This window comes from Arvicola amphibius, chromosome 14 (assembly GCF_903992535.2).
Source record: "Arvicola amphibius chromosome 14, mArvAmp1.2, whole genome shotgun sequence".
In the NCBI taxonomy this organism is placed as follows: Eukaryota; Metazoa; Chordata; class Mammalia; order Rodentia; family Cricetidae; genus Arvicola; species Arvicola amphibius.
Genome location: NC_052060.1, coordinates 26,308,865 through 26,324,684, shown reverse-complemented (window position 1 = coordinate 26,324,684; position 15,820 = coordinate 26,308,865). Strand labels below are relative to the sequence as shown.

The window sequence follows — 15,820 nt, the reverse complement described above, 5'->3', positions numbered from 1 at the left end:
ATTCAACTCTGGACCTTATAAACACTAAACAAAGCAAGCTATCTGCTACTTTAGTCATGTCCCCAGCCCTTATATAACATTCATTCTAAAGATTAAAAAGACAGTTGTTTTGAGAGGCCTTTGATTTTAAAAAAAACACTTTATGGAATAAGGCCTTTTTACTTTCAAAGCAAGCGGTGTTAGGTGAGCATATAGTCAACATGGAAGTACTTTGCATATGATGCTTGTAAAAGTAGGAGAGTGAGCGTGAGGGACGTAAGACGTGTTTCCACCTGAATATAAATACTTTCCAGACTAACAAGGGGATTCAGTACAGCAGGAACCTTGTTCTCCATCACACACTTAAAAATATAATGCTGAACGTGGAGGGTATGCCAGTAATCCAGCTTTAGGGAGGCGGAGGTCGGGGGTTATTATGAGTTCAAGACAAGCCTGGGCTACAAATTGAGTTGTAGACCAGAAGGGCTGTATTATGAAGCTATTCCCAGAAACCCAATATACCAACAGCATTCTTCATTATTGAAGAGAAAAATATTGATAAATACTCAAAAGTTAAATCTTTTACGTGATTAAAGAGTGCATTTCGACATCTAAAGTACTGAAAAGAGTGAAGTTAGACTGTTTGGGTTCCCAAATAGATGTGCTGTTTTCCTGACTGCAGTCCTCTAAGGAGATACTTGTCCCCGTGCCTGTCAGAGCAGCTTGCCTGGCCATGGCCTTCTGCTTTAACCCATGTGCCTTACAAGGATCCACTGTGCACACAGCAGGATACAAAGTCTGGAAACCACTGATTTACATATGTCAACAATGGAAATTCTGGATAGTGTAGTTTTAAGGTGCAGTTGTTCCATAAAGTATTTCCTAAGTAGCCATATAAAGTATGAAGACAGACAGACAGACAGACAGACAGACAGACAGAGATGTATTGGTAGTAGTCTCTAATAGTACTGGCAAACAAAGTTGGATTTTAAAAAATTATTCATGCTGGGCAGTGGTGGCGCATGCCTTTAACCCCAGCATGCAAAATCAGAGGCAGGTAGATCTGTGTGAGTTCAAGTCCAGCCTGGTCTGCAGAGCAAGTTCCAGGCAGGGTGACACAGAGGAACCCTGTCTTGAAAAATCACTAAATGAATAAATATAAGCCACCAGGCCTTGCTTAGTTTAAGTTTTATTATCAGATCTGTGTTCCTAAGGTATCCTGTCTTCATCCAAGTGTTTATTCTTTGTAGGTACAAATAAACACTGAGTAAATAAGTTAATTACTAAATAAATGAAAAATTATTACTTATAAAATAACTAATAGTGATCGTAAAGTCCAATCTGACTACGAGATATCTTCTTCGGTTTTTTTTTTTAGCTACTAACAGTAAGTGGATCCAGGAACATCCAGAAGCTGCTTATAATCTTGTGAATTCTCCACACTTGAAACCTGCCTGGGTCCTAGACAGAGCATTTTGGCATTTCTCCTGTGATGTGGCAGACGGGAAGTACAGAGAAAAAGGAGTCCCTGCTGTGATTGAGAATGATCAACACATGGATGTAAGTGCATGTAGAAGACTACCCCACCAACTTCCAAAGAGCAAATTGTGTGTGTGTGTGTGTGTGTGTGTGTGTGTGAACGTATGTCAACTTTGGTTTAATATGGAGAAAGAAATGTGGTCATTTTATGTTGTTCTTAACATTGAAATTTTTCAGTGCATTCGGAAAATAGTCTGGGAGGACATTTTCCCAAGGATTCAGCTCTGGGAGTTTTTCCAGGTAGACGTTCACAAAGCAGTTGAGCAGTTTAGGAGACTTCTCACTCAAGGTAAAGGCTTTAAACTAGGTTGTCCCTGTCGCTTCTTAGGACGGTTAAGGTTACTCTTAAAGGGATGACTCTTTCTCTCTAGTTAGCATAATTATTAAATCTTTATATATAGTATTTGTGGCTTCTTTATATTACAAAACTCCAAATTTTTTGGCATCGTGGGGCATGCTTTTAATCTTAGCACTAGGAAGGGAGAAGCACATTACATAGATAGATACCAATTTTCTCTTTCTCACATCTTAAAATTACTAACTAGTAGTTCCTTCTAGTTATTTTTCAAGAAAAACCAGAATTTATCTGTAGTTTCATGTAACTTTCTATATAATGTATATACATTTCTTGTGTTAATATCTATTTAGTACATACAAAGAAGACTATCAACTAAACTATATATTTTATTTTTTCATTTACAGTATGAATTTATTATTTTGTTTAACTGCTTCTTTTAGTGCCTGCTAGGCAGTGCGTGGCTTTGAATGTATTTCGTTTGCTTTTGATAGATTACTTGCAGGGTTTTCACCATTCATTCATTAGAACATTCATTTAGCCAGCGTGTGCTAGAGACTTTTAAAGGCATAAGGATTTGGTGGTGAACAGTGAAGCTGAACTAAGGAGTTCTGTGCTTCTCTCTTCGAAGAGTTGTTCTTTTTATGTCCCTTCACTGTGTATGGGGGGGAGTATGTAAGTAGGAGGAGAAAGGAGGGAGGGAAGATGCTTGTTAACTTTTTGTTTTATTTTCTGTGGAATAGTTATATACTGAAAAATTGAAAAAGTGACAGTTATAATCTATCATTTTTTGCTTTTAAAATACCATTATTTATTTCTTTCAGAAAACAGAAGAGTAGCTAAGTCTGATCCAAAGGAACATCTGAAAATTATTCAGGACCCTGAATACAGACGGCTGGGCTGTGCTGTCGATATGAACATCGCACTGGCAACTTTTATACCGCATGAGTATGTTGTATTTGCCCTGTCCTGCTACTCATAAATACTGATACTGGTTATTAAAGCCATCATATAAAATTAAATAAAGTTAGGGATTGATGAGACGACTCAGTAGGTAAAGGGCACTTGCTGATGACTTGAAATTGATCCTCAGCACCCTCATAATAGGAGAAAACCACTCTGGAAAGTTGTCCTTTGACCACACAACACACATTCTGTGACGTGTGCACCCCCACACACATGCACCCCACATACTAAGTAGACAAATGTGAAAATGTTTTTAAAAATGAAATGAAGTAACCTGCCATGTTGTGACAATATCAACACCTGACCTTTTCCTCCGTTCTCTGTGTTGGGCCCTCCGCTAAACATGTAAGTCAGACTTCTTACAGTCGGCAAAGCTCCTCAGTCAGTCATGGCTCAGATCCTGATGAGGGTATTAAGATTTCTGCCACACTGGCTGGGAAATGTTTAAGCCTGGGCTTTCTGAAAGCACTAACTTTTGTTTTGCTCTCTGCCAGCAACGGGCCGGCTGCCATCGAAGAGTGCTGTGGTTGGTTCCGAAGGAGACTGGAGGAGTTGAACTCTGAGAAGCACCGTCTCACCAGCTGTCATCAGGAGCAGGTTCACCTAGTTTTGGGTCGCTGCTTTTCTTTGAGTCTGAGTCCCTGCTGTTTTCATTGGCATTGTAACATAATCCGATGTTTTCTAGGCAGTTAATTGTCTTTTGGGAAACGTGTTTTATGAACGACTGGCTGGCCATGGCCCTAAACTAGGACCCGTCACTAGGAAACATCCTTTAGTTACCAGGTATTCATCTATTTCTTAAAATGATAATTAAAGGCTGAGAACATTTAACTTTTCAACTTAACTTGAATGTTTCTTTTTCTTCAATACATTATATTAAAATACAAGTTTTAATTCAGAAATAGGCTTAATACTCATTATCATATTGTTTCTACATTCATTTACACTGATGTTTCTGGAGGACTGCATATTTATTGTCAGTCTATTTTCTGTTGCTAAAACATAATGCCCAAGATTGGGTAATTTATAAAGAAATAGAGTTTAATTTGGATAAGGGTCCACAGACCAGAAAGTCTGAGAACATGGAACCAGTATCTGCTCATCTTGTGGCCAGGGCTTTGGGATCTCTCAGTTCATGCCAGGAAAATGCTTGGCAAGTGAGTGCAAATAGAAGACAGAAAACGTAAGGTGGCTTCTGAAAGTCCACCATCATGATAAACATGCAAATTCCCCGGGAGGAAGAGCTCACCCAGAAGAGAAAGCTATTAATCTACTCATGTGGGAGTTCTGCCCATAACCTGGACACCTGTCAGTCAGCTTCATCTCCCAATACCACTACTTTAAGGAGATAAGGCTCCACACCTGGTGTGGTGGTACACGTCTGTAGTCCCAGCAGTATGGAAGCAGAGCTAGGAGTCCAAGCTCAGGGTCAGCCTGTGCTGCATCGTGAAACTGGGTCAAAAGAACAGGTGGGGAAGGGGAAGGAGGTAAGGTTCCAATGCATGAACGTTTAGAGATACACTCTACGAATAGCACTTAGCAGTACTCAGTTCAGTGTGAGGTGGAGAGAGCAAGCGCCTGGCTCCTTACATAAAAAAACATCCGGCTAGAGAGATGGCCTAGCAGACAAAGGGCACTTGCTGCTCTTGCAGAGGACCTGGGTTCAGTTCCCAGCTTCTGCATACAGAACCATCTGTAACTCCAGTTCCAGGGGGTGCATTGTCCTCCTCCGGCCTCCACGGGCATCAAACATAGACACAATGCATTTAGTGCATTCAGGCAAAAGCTCACATGCAAAATAACATTAGTAACACACAGCATATGTTGGACAGCTAGAGGGTAGGAAAACCTCAGTGGTTTCCCTATAATTCTATGAAGTTGTGAAGGTTAATGTTAGTTATTTCTTAAACTTCTATTTTTAATTCTTTAAATTTTTAATGTTGCTATTTCTCATTCTCTTCAGAGAGTTTCTTTGAGTACACCTTCTTTTAATTCTGTCCTCCTAGGTATTTTACCTTCCCCTTTGAAGAAATGGCCTTACCCGCAGAAGAATCCATGATCCACCACCCAGATAAAGCTTGCTTCCTGATGGCGCACAATGGATGGGTGATGGGCGATGATCCCCTTCGCAATTTTGCTGAGCCAGGTCCCTGACTTTTCAGTTCTCTACAGATAGGAAACTAGAGCTTGTGGAAGGCTCAAACTGGGGTCTGTTTTATTGCTTTTGTTGGTTTGTTTTTAACAATAGGTTCATGGTTTTTAAACTGTTTGGCTAGAGATATCAGAAATGCATCAGTTTGAGAGAAAACCTGCCTTCTTCACCCCCACCTCTCATTTTCTCAAACTAAATAGCTATTGTGTGTCTGTTTCATATAATGTTAGTCTACATAGGCTTCAATTTGAGCAGAATATTCTATTTTTTTTAATATGTATGGATGTTTTACCTACAGGTATGTATGTGTACTACATGCGTGCAGTACCCACAGTGGCCATCAGGTACCCTGGGATTGAATTTATAGATCGCTGTGAGCCTCCATGTGGGTGCTGGGAGTTGAACTAGGTCCTCTGGAATAGTTATGTTAAAATTGATGTTTTAAAACTTCCTCCTAGGCCATTTTACTTTTCCCCCCCAAAGTGTTGGGAGTTCAGAGCGTAAGTGCTCTGTTTCTGAGCTATATCCTCGTTTTAGATGTGTCTTTATCCAGGAGGCTGGAGAAGTGACTCAGCATTTAGAGCATTGGCTCCTCTTCCAGGGGAGCTGGGTTCAATTCCCAACATTTCCCTAGAGACTCACAACCGTCTGTAACTCCTGTTCCAGGGGATCAACCATTCTCCTCTGGCCTCTGAGAGCACCAAGCACATGCATGGTACACAGACGTACATGCAGGCAAAACACCTATGCACATAAGATAAAATCATAATTAAGTTTAAAATTTAGCTATAATATCATTTATGGAAGACATAGCAGTTTGAAAACAGCATTGTTTCCTGGAGGTAATTGTTACCATCCAGTTTCATGCATCACTGAAAGCAGTTGTTCCCCTTTAACAGGCTCAGACGTTTATTTAAGGAGAGAACTTATTTGCTGGGGTGACAGTGTTAAATTGCGCTATGGGAATAAACCAGAGGACTGTCCCTATCTGTGGGCGCACATGAAGAAATACACTGAGATAACTGCCACTTATTTCCAGGGAGTGCGCCTTGACAACTGCCACTCCACTCCTCTTCACGTGGCTGAGGTACGAACGACTCATTGCCTTGAAAGAAATGCAGTGGCGTCTGGTAGCTTCCTGGAGTTCCTGCCTCCCTTGTAGGTCTAGTCTGCTGGTGGTACACTGCTTTGATTTAGTAGTAATATTTGGCACAATGACAGCTTATCTAATTCTGACAACCTGTTTTTGGTTTTGATTTTTGAGACAGGATTTCACTGTGTAGCCCTAGCTGTCCTGGAACTCATTCTGTAGATCATGCTGTTCTTGAACTCAGTGATCCACCTGCTTCTGCCTCCCTAGTGCTGAGATTAAAGATGTGCGCCACCTTGCCCAGCCTCTAACAATCTTTTGATATAACTGTTATAGAATACTAGACTATAAAATGTTTAGTAAGTTAGCTTTTAAATTTAGAAAGAAGATCATAATTTTATGTAATAATATGCATAATAAGTGTTTATTGGCAATATGTAAAATGTTAAGATGTCTTTTAGGTTGTTCCAATATTATTACATATCTAATATATATTATTAGCCAATGTAAAGCTGAATAGCATCTTGCACATTAGAGTGATTATTTAACTTTGGCTTGTATTTTCATTTTAGGGGTACTTGGGTCTTTGCACGTTTTAGAACTGTGCTCTGTTCTATGCTGAGCTCTCCTCTAGCCCTTACAATGGACATCTAAACACTAACACTGTGGCGTATTAAAGCTACTTGGAGCCTCACTGATTCAGTTTTAGTCATCACCCTTAGAAACATAAATGTGAGCCAGCTATAATCTGTTTTTTGACTTTTGAGCAATGCCAGTATTTGCTTAACCACATGCATGTTTTTCTTTGATAGTTTTTAAAGTGACGATTCATAAAAACATGTGCTTATAAACCCTATTTAGTATCTCGTGCCTTTAATCCCAGCACTTGAAGGCAGAGGCAGGTAATTTTTGTGATTTTGAAACCCAACCTCATTTACAGAATGAGTTTTGGGACAGCCAGGGCTACATAGAGAGACCCTGTCTCAAAAAACTAAAAAGAAAATGCTTATATAAGAAACATTATCTGCAAGGCTGTGGTGGCGCACGCCTTTACTCCCAGCACTCAGGAGGCAGAGACAGGGAGCTGTCTGTGAGTTCAAGGCCAGCCTGGTCTACAGAGTGAGTTCCAGAACAGGTTCCAAAGCCACAGAGAAGCCCTGTCTTCAAAAAACAGAAACACATGCTCCGTGTGTGTGTGTGTGAGAGAGAGAGAGAGAGAGAGAGAGAGGGAGTGGGAGAGGGAGAGGGAGAGGGAGAGGGAGAGAGAGAGAGAGAGAGAGAGAGAGAGATTTCATATGGTTTTAATTTGGAGGGATTTGGTAAGAAACATTAGCCAGACTGGTGGAACATTATTTACTTCTGAAAATTAAGCAGAGAGCCTTTTTCAGCTGTGCTTTTAGCAACAGAAAAAAACAAACAAAACAAAACCATATTTGTAACATTGCTATAATATTACAGCAAATTTAATTTTAAATGGCGAAGTCCTCTAGGATTCTACTTCTTAGCTGATAAAATTGCAGGTATTTTACCTTCAAGAAGAAATTGGTAACAGTCTACTTATTAGCCACTATTATTATCTGTTTCTCTGCACTAATGTTACATATGCATCTCTCTCTCTCTCTCTCTCTCTCTCTCTCTCTGTCTCTCTCTCTCACACACACACACACATACACACACACGTAGAAGTGGTAAGTTGCTGGCCTTTGTTGTCATCTACAAGATAATTTAATTTAACCTTTTCTAAATAATTTACCAGCAGATAGAATAATCAGTTCTGACTTATTTAGCTACCCAGAGATTAATAATCTTATTAAAAGTATTAAAAACAAATAATAAAAAAAACAGGGGAAGACTGGCAGAATTGCAGTGCCTGTATTTTTAATGACACTAACATTTTCCTTTTTTCTTTTTCCTTCCCCTCTGTCTCTATGTCTGCAAAACCTAATCCTCCTTTTTGCTGTTGTTCTCTGTAAACCCTATCCCCACGTGTGCTGATCGCTCTCTTGCTGTCTTACATGTGTGCGTCAAACTTTATTTGGCACTTCCTTTTGCATTTCTCTTGCTTTGTACCTGTCTTACGTCAAATGCACACCTAGTCTTGTCCCCTCCTTCCCTCTCCGTCTTGCTCTCTTCTTTCTTTTTCATTTGTGACTGTACTTTTTGCAGTACATGCTGGATGCTGCTAGAAAATTACAACCCAATCTTTATGTAGTGGCTGAGCTGTTCACAGGAAGTGAAGAGCTGGACAATATCTTCGTGACTAGACTGGGCATCAGCTCCTTAATAAGAGGTAGGCCCACCGAAGTCCATTTCCGGTCTGAGATGCTTTGCTTTTGTTTAAGTGGATCAGGATTACATTTTGTGTAATGTAACAGCTTTATATGCAATACTTAATATAACTGAGTCTCCTTTAACAAGTTAAATTGTCTGGTTTGTAGTGAGATACTTCATTTCAAATAGAAAGACCAGTGAGGCCAGGTGTGATGGCTTAACACCTGTTATCTCACCAGTTAAGAGACTGAGGCAAGAGGACCACATGTTTAAGGCCAGCCTGGGCTACATAAGTTCCAGGCTAGCGTAGGATATGTTTTTTGAGATCCTGTCTCAAAAAATAAAGGAAAGAAAGCTGGTGAGATGACTCAGTGAGCAAAGGTGCTTGCCTCCAGGCCAGGTGACCTGCGTTCAGTCCCCAGGACCCACATGGTGAGAGAGAGAACAGGCTCCTGAAAGTTCTCCTGCGACTTGTACTCGTGCTGGCACCTGTACACACAGCATGTCCACAAAACTAATTAATCAATTTGAAAGGGCAAGTCAGAGAGAGGTAGAGGTAGGTGTGGTAATTACTGACTCAAAACCAGAACCATATTTATATATTTTGAAAATACACAAATCTGTTTTAACTGCTATACAACAAAATTTTTAGATATTTTCCCTTAGATTTAATATAATCACCATCCCATTGTTTTCTACTCAAGTTGATTCTCCAGTTAAATTGTAGCTAAGTATTGGTCACTTGGACTTGGTGGCATTTGCTTAACCCTTTAGCTCTCACTTTTGATAGTGTTTATATGCCTTGAAAGTCAGTCCTGATCAGAAATCTAACCTCCTCTTGGACACTTGTGAGTGACTGGGATTGCTAAACTGCTCTGTGCTGCTCTGCAGAGGCAATGAGTGCATACAACAGCCATGAAGAGGGCAGATTAGTTTACCGATACGGAGGGGAGCCTGTTGGATCCTTTGTTCAACCCTGTCTGAGGCCTTTGATGCCAGCTATTGCACATGCCCTGTTCATGGACATTACCCACGATAATGAGTGCCCGATTATGGTAAGCATCAACCTGTTTCTTATGCTGACTTATTTTGCTAAATGTTTCAATATTTAGCTGTCTGATGCTCAATGATAGTAATATCCACATACTTTTTTTTATCCACTTACTTTTTAAGTGATTGAAATACCTTGATTTTAAAGTGTTTTGTTGTTTTGAAACAAAAATGTGTCTTGCAGAATGTATCTGTCCTTGTCCTTTTGCTTCGCTGTGCTAATGGAGAACGTGTGTCACTGTGCGTTTGAAAGAACGGGAATTTTTGCTTTCTTCTTTTCTAGCACCGCTCAGCCTACGATGCTCTTCCAAGTACCACGGTTGTCTCCATGGCATGTTGTGCTAGTGGAAGCACAAGAGGCTATGATGAGCTGGTGCCCCATCAGGTGTGTTTAATCCACATGGCCAGCGACACCGGTCATTTTTATCTACACTTACGTTGTAATCAGGATGTGCGTGTAACCGAGCTTGGCCTCTCTTCAGATTTCAGTCGTCGCAGAAGAGAGATTTTACACTAAGTGGAATCCTGGGGCGTCACCATCAAATACAGGAGACGTTAATGTCCAGAGTGGAATTATTGCAGCCAGATGTGCCATCAATAGACTCCATCAAGAGCTGGGAGCCAAGGGTTTCATTCAAGTAAGAAGTGGGATTTTTGAGTTTCTCTCTGACATTCCATTTCAAAGGAAGACCTGACTTGAGCGCTTGTGTCCAGATGGGCTCTAAGCCATTTTCTCTCCAATGCATAGGTGTATGTGGACCAGGTGGATGAAGACATAGTGGCGGTAACAAGGCACTCGCCAAGCAGCCATCAGTCGGTCGTAGCTGTGTCCAGGACTGCTTTTAGGAATCCCAAGACTTCATTTTACAGCAAAGAAGTGCCCCAGATGTGCATCCCTGGTAACCTAACCCAAGCACTGGTGGAGTTATACATGACGTTCCTTTAGCACATTGTCTTTATGTGTCATATGACACACTGACATAAACCTGGTTGAGAAAATAACTTAGATGGGGACACTTTCACTGCATGGAACAAAATCTGGATAAAAATATTCCCAAACATTAACATTGTTTGAGTTGTGAAGTACTTTTGTTTGCTTTTTAATATATTCCTTTTTTATATTTATATATATATATATATATATATATATATATATATGTTTTTCCTTATACTGTGGATAACATGTATCTGTGTTTCCATTTTTACATATTATAACTTATACATGTGTACTACATATGCATATATACACAAGAGTGCGTGTTTAAAAGGCAAATATTAAGTCTGCACTCAACCCACCCTCATCTACCAGCCTAGCCTTCTGTCTATTTGGCATTCAACCAAGTAGATATTTTCACTATTCTCCATATAGTCTTCTTACCCACCTACACAGGATTATTTATAACCTCAAGGACTGTAGTCCTACCTCTAAGAATATAGTCTGTCTCTCTTTGACAGTTATATGGCCCTGAGATCCTCCGTAATTGTTGGTTGATTTTTTTTTTTTTTGCTAAATGTCTACATTTTGCTCCTTACTATTTTAGATAATATAGTATAACACAGCATACTCCTACACAAGTAGCAACTGCTTGTTAATTGAAGAGTCTCAAAAAAAATCGTGTGCGTACGTGCGTGTATGCATGCGTGTGTGTGTGTGTGTGTGTGTGTGTGTGTGTGTGTGTGTGTAGAACTGTAGTCATACAGGATAGCCTAAAGCGGACCAGGCTAGCCCTGGACTTAGACGTGCTTTTCTGTCTCAGCCTCCCAAGTTGCTAGGATTACAGAGCTACACATCCATGCCCAGCCCACATTCTTTATTTCTTGCAAGTTTCTAAATATCCATGGCTTTTCAGCCTAGCCGGGTGGTGGTGGTGGTACATTACCTTTAATCCCAGCACTCAGGAGGCAGAGGCAGATGGATCTCTGTGAGTTAGAGGCCAGCCTGGTCTACAGAGTTGAGTTCCAGGACAGCCAAGGCTACAAAGTGAAACCTATCTTGATAACCAAAAACCAAACAAAAGTTATCAACCTAAAGAATTTTAGGGTTAAATATTTATTACCTACTTTAACTTCATAAATTTATGTTTAGTGGTCTGGTCAGATCTTTGCTAATGTTCTTTGTTTTTATTTTGTTTATTTAGTATTTTTGGGTATTGGGTGCTAAACCCAGGGTATCCCTTGTGCTGAGCATACATTATACCACTGGCCTATATTCCCAGCTCATAGGCACTGTACAGTGCTACCTCGGGTTTTGTGTTTATCCTGGGCATTCTCAAAACATTTCCATTTTCCAGTTCACTAAATTGTAATATCATCTTTTGTTCTGTGAGTATTTGATCTTTAAAGAATCTCTACTAACATTAAATTTTGAATGTGCATTAGAATAGTTTTCATTAAAATGTTTACATTTTCCTAGGCAAAATTGAAGAAGTAGTTCTTGAAGCTAGAACTATTGAGAGGAATACAAAACCTTATAGAAAAGATGAGAATTCAATCAATGGAATGCCAAATATAACAGTGGAACTTAAAGAGCATATCCAGGTATTGGGGTTCTGGTTTTTTACTGTGGTTAATATTTTTAAAAAATTTAAATTAGTTAGTAAGTGGATTTCCTGTATTTTTTTCCAAGCTTCATGAAAGTAAAATTGTCAAACAAGCTGGAGTTGCCACAAAGGGTCCCAATGAATATATTCAGGAAATAGAATTTGAAAATCTATCTCCAGGAAGTGTTATCATATTCAGGTATGTTAATTAGAGTTCATACTGTTGACTCTGCTTATATTGGAAATAGTTTTGGAGGCCTGGAGAGATGGCTCAATGGTTAAGAGGACCCATGTTCAGTTTCCAGCCCCCGTGTCAGGTGGCTCACAACCACCCATAACTCCAGCTCCAGAGGAGCTGATGTGTTCTGCTCTCTCTGGGCTCCTGCACAAGCAGTTTGTACTCACAGAGGCACAGACACATTTTTTTAAAAATCCAGAGAAAATAGCTTACCTTGTTAAGTTTGAATAAACTGAAAATTACCTGTTTCTTATCAACTTTATTCAGAGTTAGTCTTGATCCACATGCTCAAGTTGCTGTCGGAATTCTTCGAAATCACCTGACCCAGTTCAGCCCTCACTTTAAATCTGGAAGCCTTGCTGTTGGCAACTCAGATCCTATATTAAAAATCCCCTTCGCTTCGTAAGTATTCCTTATTTTGTAGATTTACCACTTTAACAGAATGGTGAGCTACCCCTGGCCCGATCTGGGCAGATTTAAACATGCTTTCTCTCCTTGCTGCTCAAAGTGTGGTCTGCAGGCCGTTAATGCCAGCCTCGGCTACTGTTAGCGTTTTGGTCTCTGACTTTATCATGTGTGTGTGTGCACACACGTGCACCTTTTCATGCTTATTATATGTCTTTCCTCTGGATTTGAAGTTTTAATCCATTCTGCAAGGTAACCTCTGGAAAGAGGCTGAATCAAGGGAGTAGCAGGACAGTTTTCTCACTTGAGATAGAACAAAACAAGAGAAAAGGGAGTACATCCAAGAAGATACGGATTCACAGAAGGCTGGTTGTGTAAAATGAAGTTACCTGGGCAACTAAGAAGACTTTAAAAATGCAATTTCAACTATTGTCTTAGTCAGTGAAGAGACACCATGACCATAGCAACTCTTATAAAGGAAAGCATATTTGGGGGTTTGCTTATAGTTTTCAGAAGTTTATCCCATTGTCATTATGGTGGTGAACATGGCAGGATGCAGGCAGACCTGGTGCTGTAGAAGTAACTGTGAGCTCTACACGTAAATCCACATGTAACAGAAAGAGAGAGAACCTCTGGGCTTCTGAAACCCTAAAGCCCACCCCCAGTGACATACTTCCTCTAACAAGGTTATACCTCCCCAACAAGGCCACAGCTCCTAATCCTTCTAAGTCAGGCCACTTCTTGATGACTTAGGTATTCAAATACCTAATGAGGTCTTTCATATTCAAATCACCACATTACTCCTAGTTGGTTTTGGTCAGAATGTTTTATTATATCAGCAGAATAGGAACTAGAATGATGTATTTCTAAGACATTTAATATTTATAGTACAGATTTTCTTTTGCTTTTATTTTATAGTAAATGAAATATCAGTATATTTATTAATCTTCGTTATTTCCTAATTCTTAGCATTGCCTCTAAATTGACTTTGGCTGAGCTAAATCAGGTACTTTACCGATGTGAATCAGAAGAACAAGAAGATGGTGGAGGCTGTTATGACATACCAAACTGGTCATCCCTTAAGTATGCAGGTCTTCAAGGTAGGCGTAAGGATAAAGCTGTGTTGTTTTACTGTAGTGGTCGTCTTTATAGAAGTAAGAGTATACACCTAGAATATCGACACCTGAGCCCAAATTGTAACTCTTGGCTCCCGGTTGATTGACCAGTAGTGAGTAACATAACATTTCTGAACCCCAGTTTCTGCCTCAATAAAATATGAATAATAGAACCAGTCATGTCGTAATGCATGTTTTAATTTTTAGATTAAAATTTTAGATTTAATTTTTAGATTAGTTTAAGAGTGTGAGTGTTTTGCTTGTGTATATGTATGCATACATGTGCAAGCCTGTTGCCTGCGAAAGGCAGAAGAAGGTATTAGATCCCCTTGAAGTGATCATACAGTAGTTTTGGCTTTAGTGTTTTGAGGAGGCTCCACACTGATACTCATATTAACTGTCTATCAGTTTACAGTCCCATTAATAATAATAAGTGAAGCATTCCCTCCCCTAACATGCTTGCCAGCGTTTGTTGTTTAGTTTCTATTTAAATTAATTTTATTGTTATTATTGTGTAAGTATGAGTATGGGCACAAGCATGCCTTTTACTACCTAGTTCATTTCCCTGACCCTGTTGTCTGTTTTCATGATGACAGCCATTCTGACTGGGATGAGATGGAATTTCAGTGTGATTTTAATTTGCATTTCCATCATGACTAAATCTGAGCTTTCTTTAAAGACCACTCTATGGGCCCGGGCAATGGTTAAGAGCACTGGCTGTTCTTCCAATAGACCTGAATTCAGTCCCCAGCACCCACATGGTAGCTTATAACTGTAACTCCAGTCTCAGAGGATTGGCTGCCACCTTCTGGCCTCCACACACACAGCTTATATACGGCTTGCATATTTGTATTCAGGAAAATAGTCAGACACATAATATAAAAATAAAGTCCAAAATATTTTTAAGAGCACCTCATTTCTTATGTATTTTATAAAGCCCTTCTTCATTTTTATTTTTGGAGAGAGGGTCTTATGTAGCCCAGGCTGGCCTCAAAGGCACTATTTTCTTAAGGATAACCTTAAACTCCTGAGCCTACCTCTGCTCTTAAATGTTGGGATTACATGCATTTATGGCCACACCCAGCATCATATAGACTTTCTTAGTTATTGCTTCTCATAGTTCTTTTTTGTCCTAGGCTGACACTTATATTTATTTATTTATTATTTACTTATTTATTGTAGTTCTTGTTTGATCCTTGGAAAATATTATCTTATGCTGGAAGTTAGTATATTTTGTGTATGTGAATATATTCACTGTGGTTTAGAAACAAATTCCAGCAGGTGAATCTCTGTGAATTCAAGGCTAGTTTCAGGACAGACAAAGCTGCACAGTGAGACCTTGTCTTGAAAAAAAGAAAAACAAACAAGGAACCAGACTCCTCTACACTGACCGGCTGTGTAGCCTTGCAGAATAGAAACCCCACCGTTCCATCACCATGATTGTGTACAGTAAGGGTCGTGATGAGGATTAAAGCTGCTCCTATTCATTCAAAGTAAAGCACTCGGGAATCATTTGCCGGGGCTGGAGATATGGCTCAGGCGAAGAACATTTACTGCTGTTCCTCTGGAGGATCTATGTGCGGCATCCAGTCCTTAGAACCCAGAGGTGGCTCATGGCTACCTCTAACTCCAGTTCAGGTGACCTTTGCCCTCTTCTGGCTTTTATGGGCACCACATCCATATATCCCTTACACAGAGAAGCACACATACACATAAATAAAAGTAGATTTTTTTTTTTAAAGTTTGTTACCAGTTTAAGCAAAAACAGCTTTCCCTGTCCTTTTTCTGGTTTTTTGCTAATTCTTGTATATGTCTCATGAAGTGACTCAGCTCATTCTTTTTAAATAAAATGCCCTTATCTGATTTATTTTTACTTTATCTCAGTCATTTTTTTCCTGTCATAAGCTAACAGTTTGCACAGCCCAGAGCATTTTCCTAGCAGACTGCTAATGATGGCCATAAAAATTTAATCAGATTTAGCCACTTTCTTGTCCCTTTTCTGCCTTGACCAAGATTCCATTCCCCAATGCTTACAGTATTCCGTGTTCTGTTAATTTGGAATCTAGGAATGTTGTTTATGGTTCTGCTCCAGATTCTCAACAGCCAGTTAGTTATTTGTGAATTCTTGTGTTCACTTTGACATAACATATCCTTTTGATCTCCATAGTTAACCACCTATT

The 15,820-nt window shown here is 39.7% G+C and overlaps 1 protein-coding gene across 3 annotated transcripts in view; it reads left to right on the top strand.

Annotated features, from left to right (window-relative positions):
- Agl (amylo-alpha-1, 6-glucosidase, 4-alpha-glucanotransferase) overlaps positions 1-15,820 on the top strand; it is a 56,204-nt gene that overhangs the window by 15,172 nt on the left and 25,212 nt on the right. For all 3 annotated transcript variants that reach the window (XM_038310961.1, XM_038310962.1, XM_038310963.1), the window contains exons 6-21: positions 1,358-1,539; positions 1,696-1,807; positions 2,638-2,761; positions 3,274-3,376; positions 3,465-3,562; positions 4,786-4,925; positions 5,831-6,018; positions 8,188-8,311; positions 9,184-9,347; positions 9,626-9,727; positions 9,825-9,980; positions 10,091-10,241; positions 11,756-11,880; positions 11,969-12,081; positions 12,388-12,522; positions 13,495-13,625. In XM_038310961.1, coding sequence (XP_038166889.1) covers positions 1,358-1,539; positions 1,696-1,807; positions 2,638-2,761; positions 3,274-3,376; positions 3,465-3,562; positions 4,786-4,925; positions 5,831-6,018; positions 8,188-8,311; positions 9,184-9,347; positions 9,626-9,727; positions 9,825-9,980; positions 10,091-10,241; positions 11,756-11,880; positions 11,969-12,081; positions 12,388-12,522; positions 13,495-13,625 — 2,148 coding nt within the window. The remainder of the gene's footprint in view (positions 1-1,357; positions 1,540-1,695; positions 1,808-2,637; positions 2,762-3,273; positions 3,377-3,464; positions 3,563-4,785; positions 4,926-5,830; positions 6,019-8,187; positions 8,312-9,183; positions 9,348-9,625; positions 9,728-9,824; positions 9,981-10,090; positions 10,242-11,755; positions 11,881-11,968; positions 12,082-12,387; positions 12,523-13,494; positions 13,626-15,820) is intronic.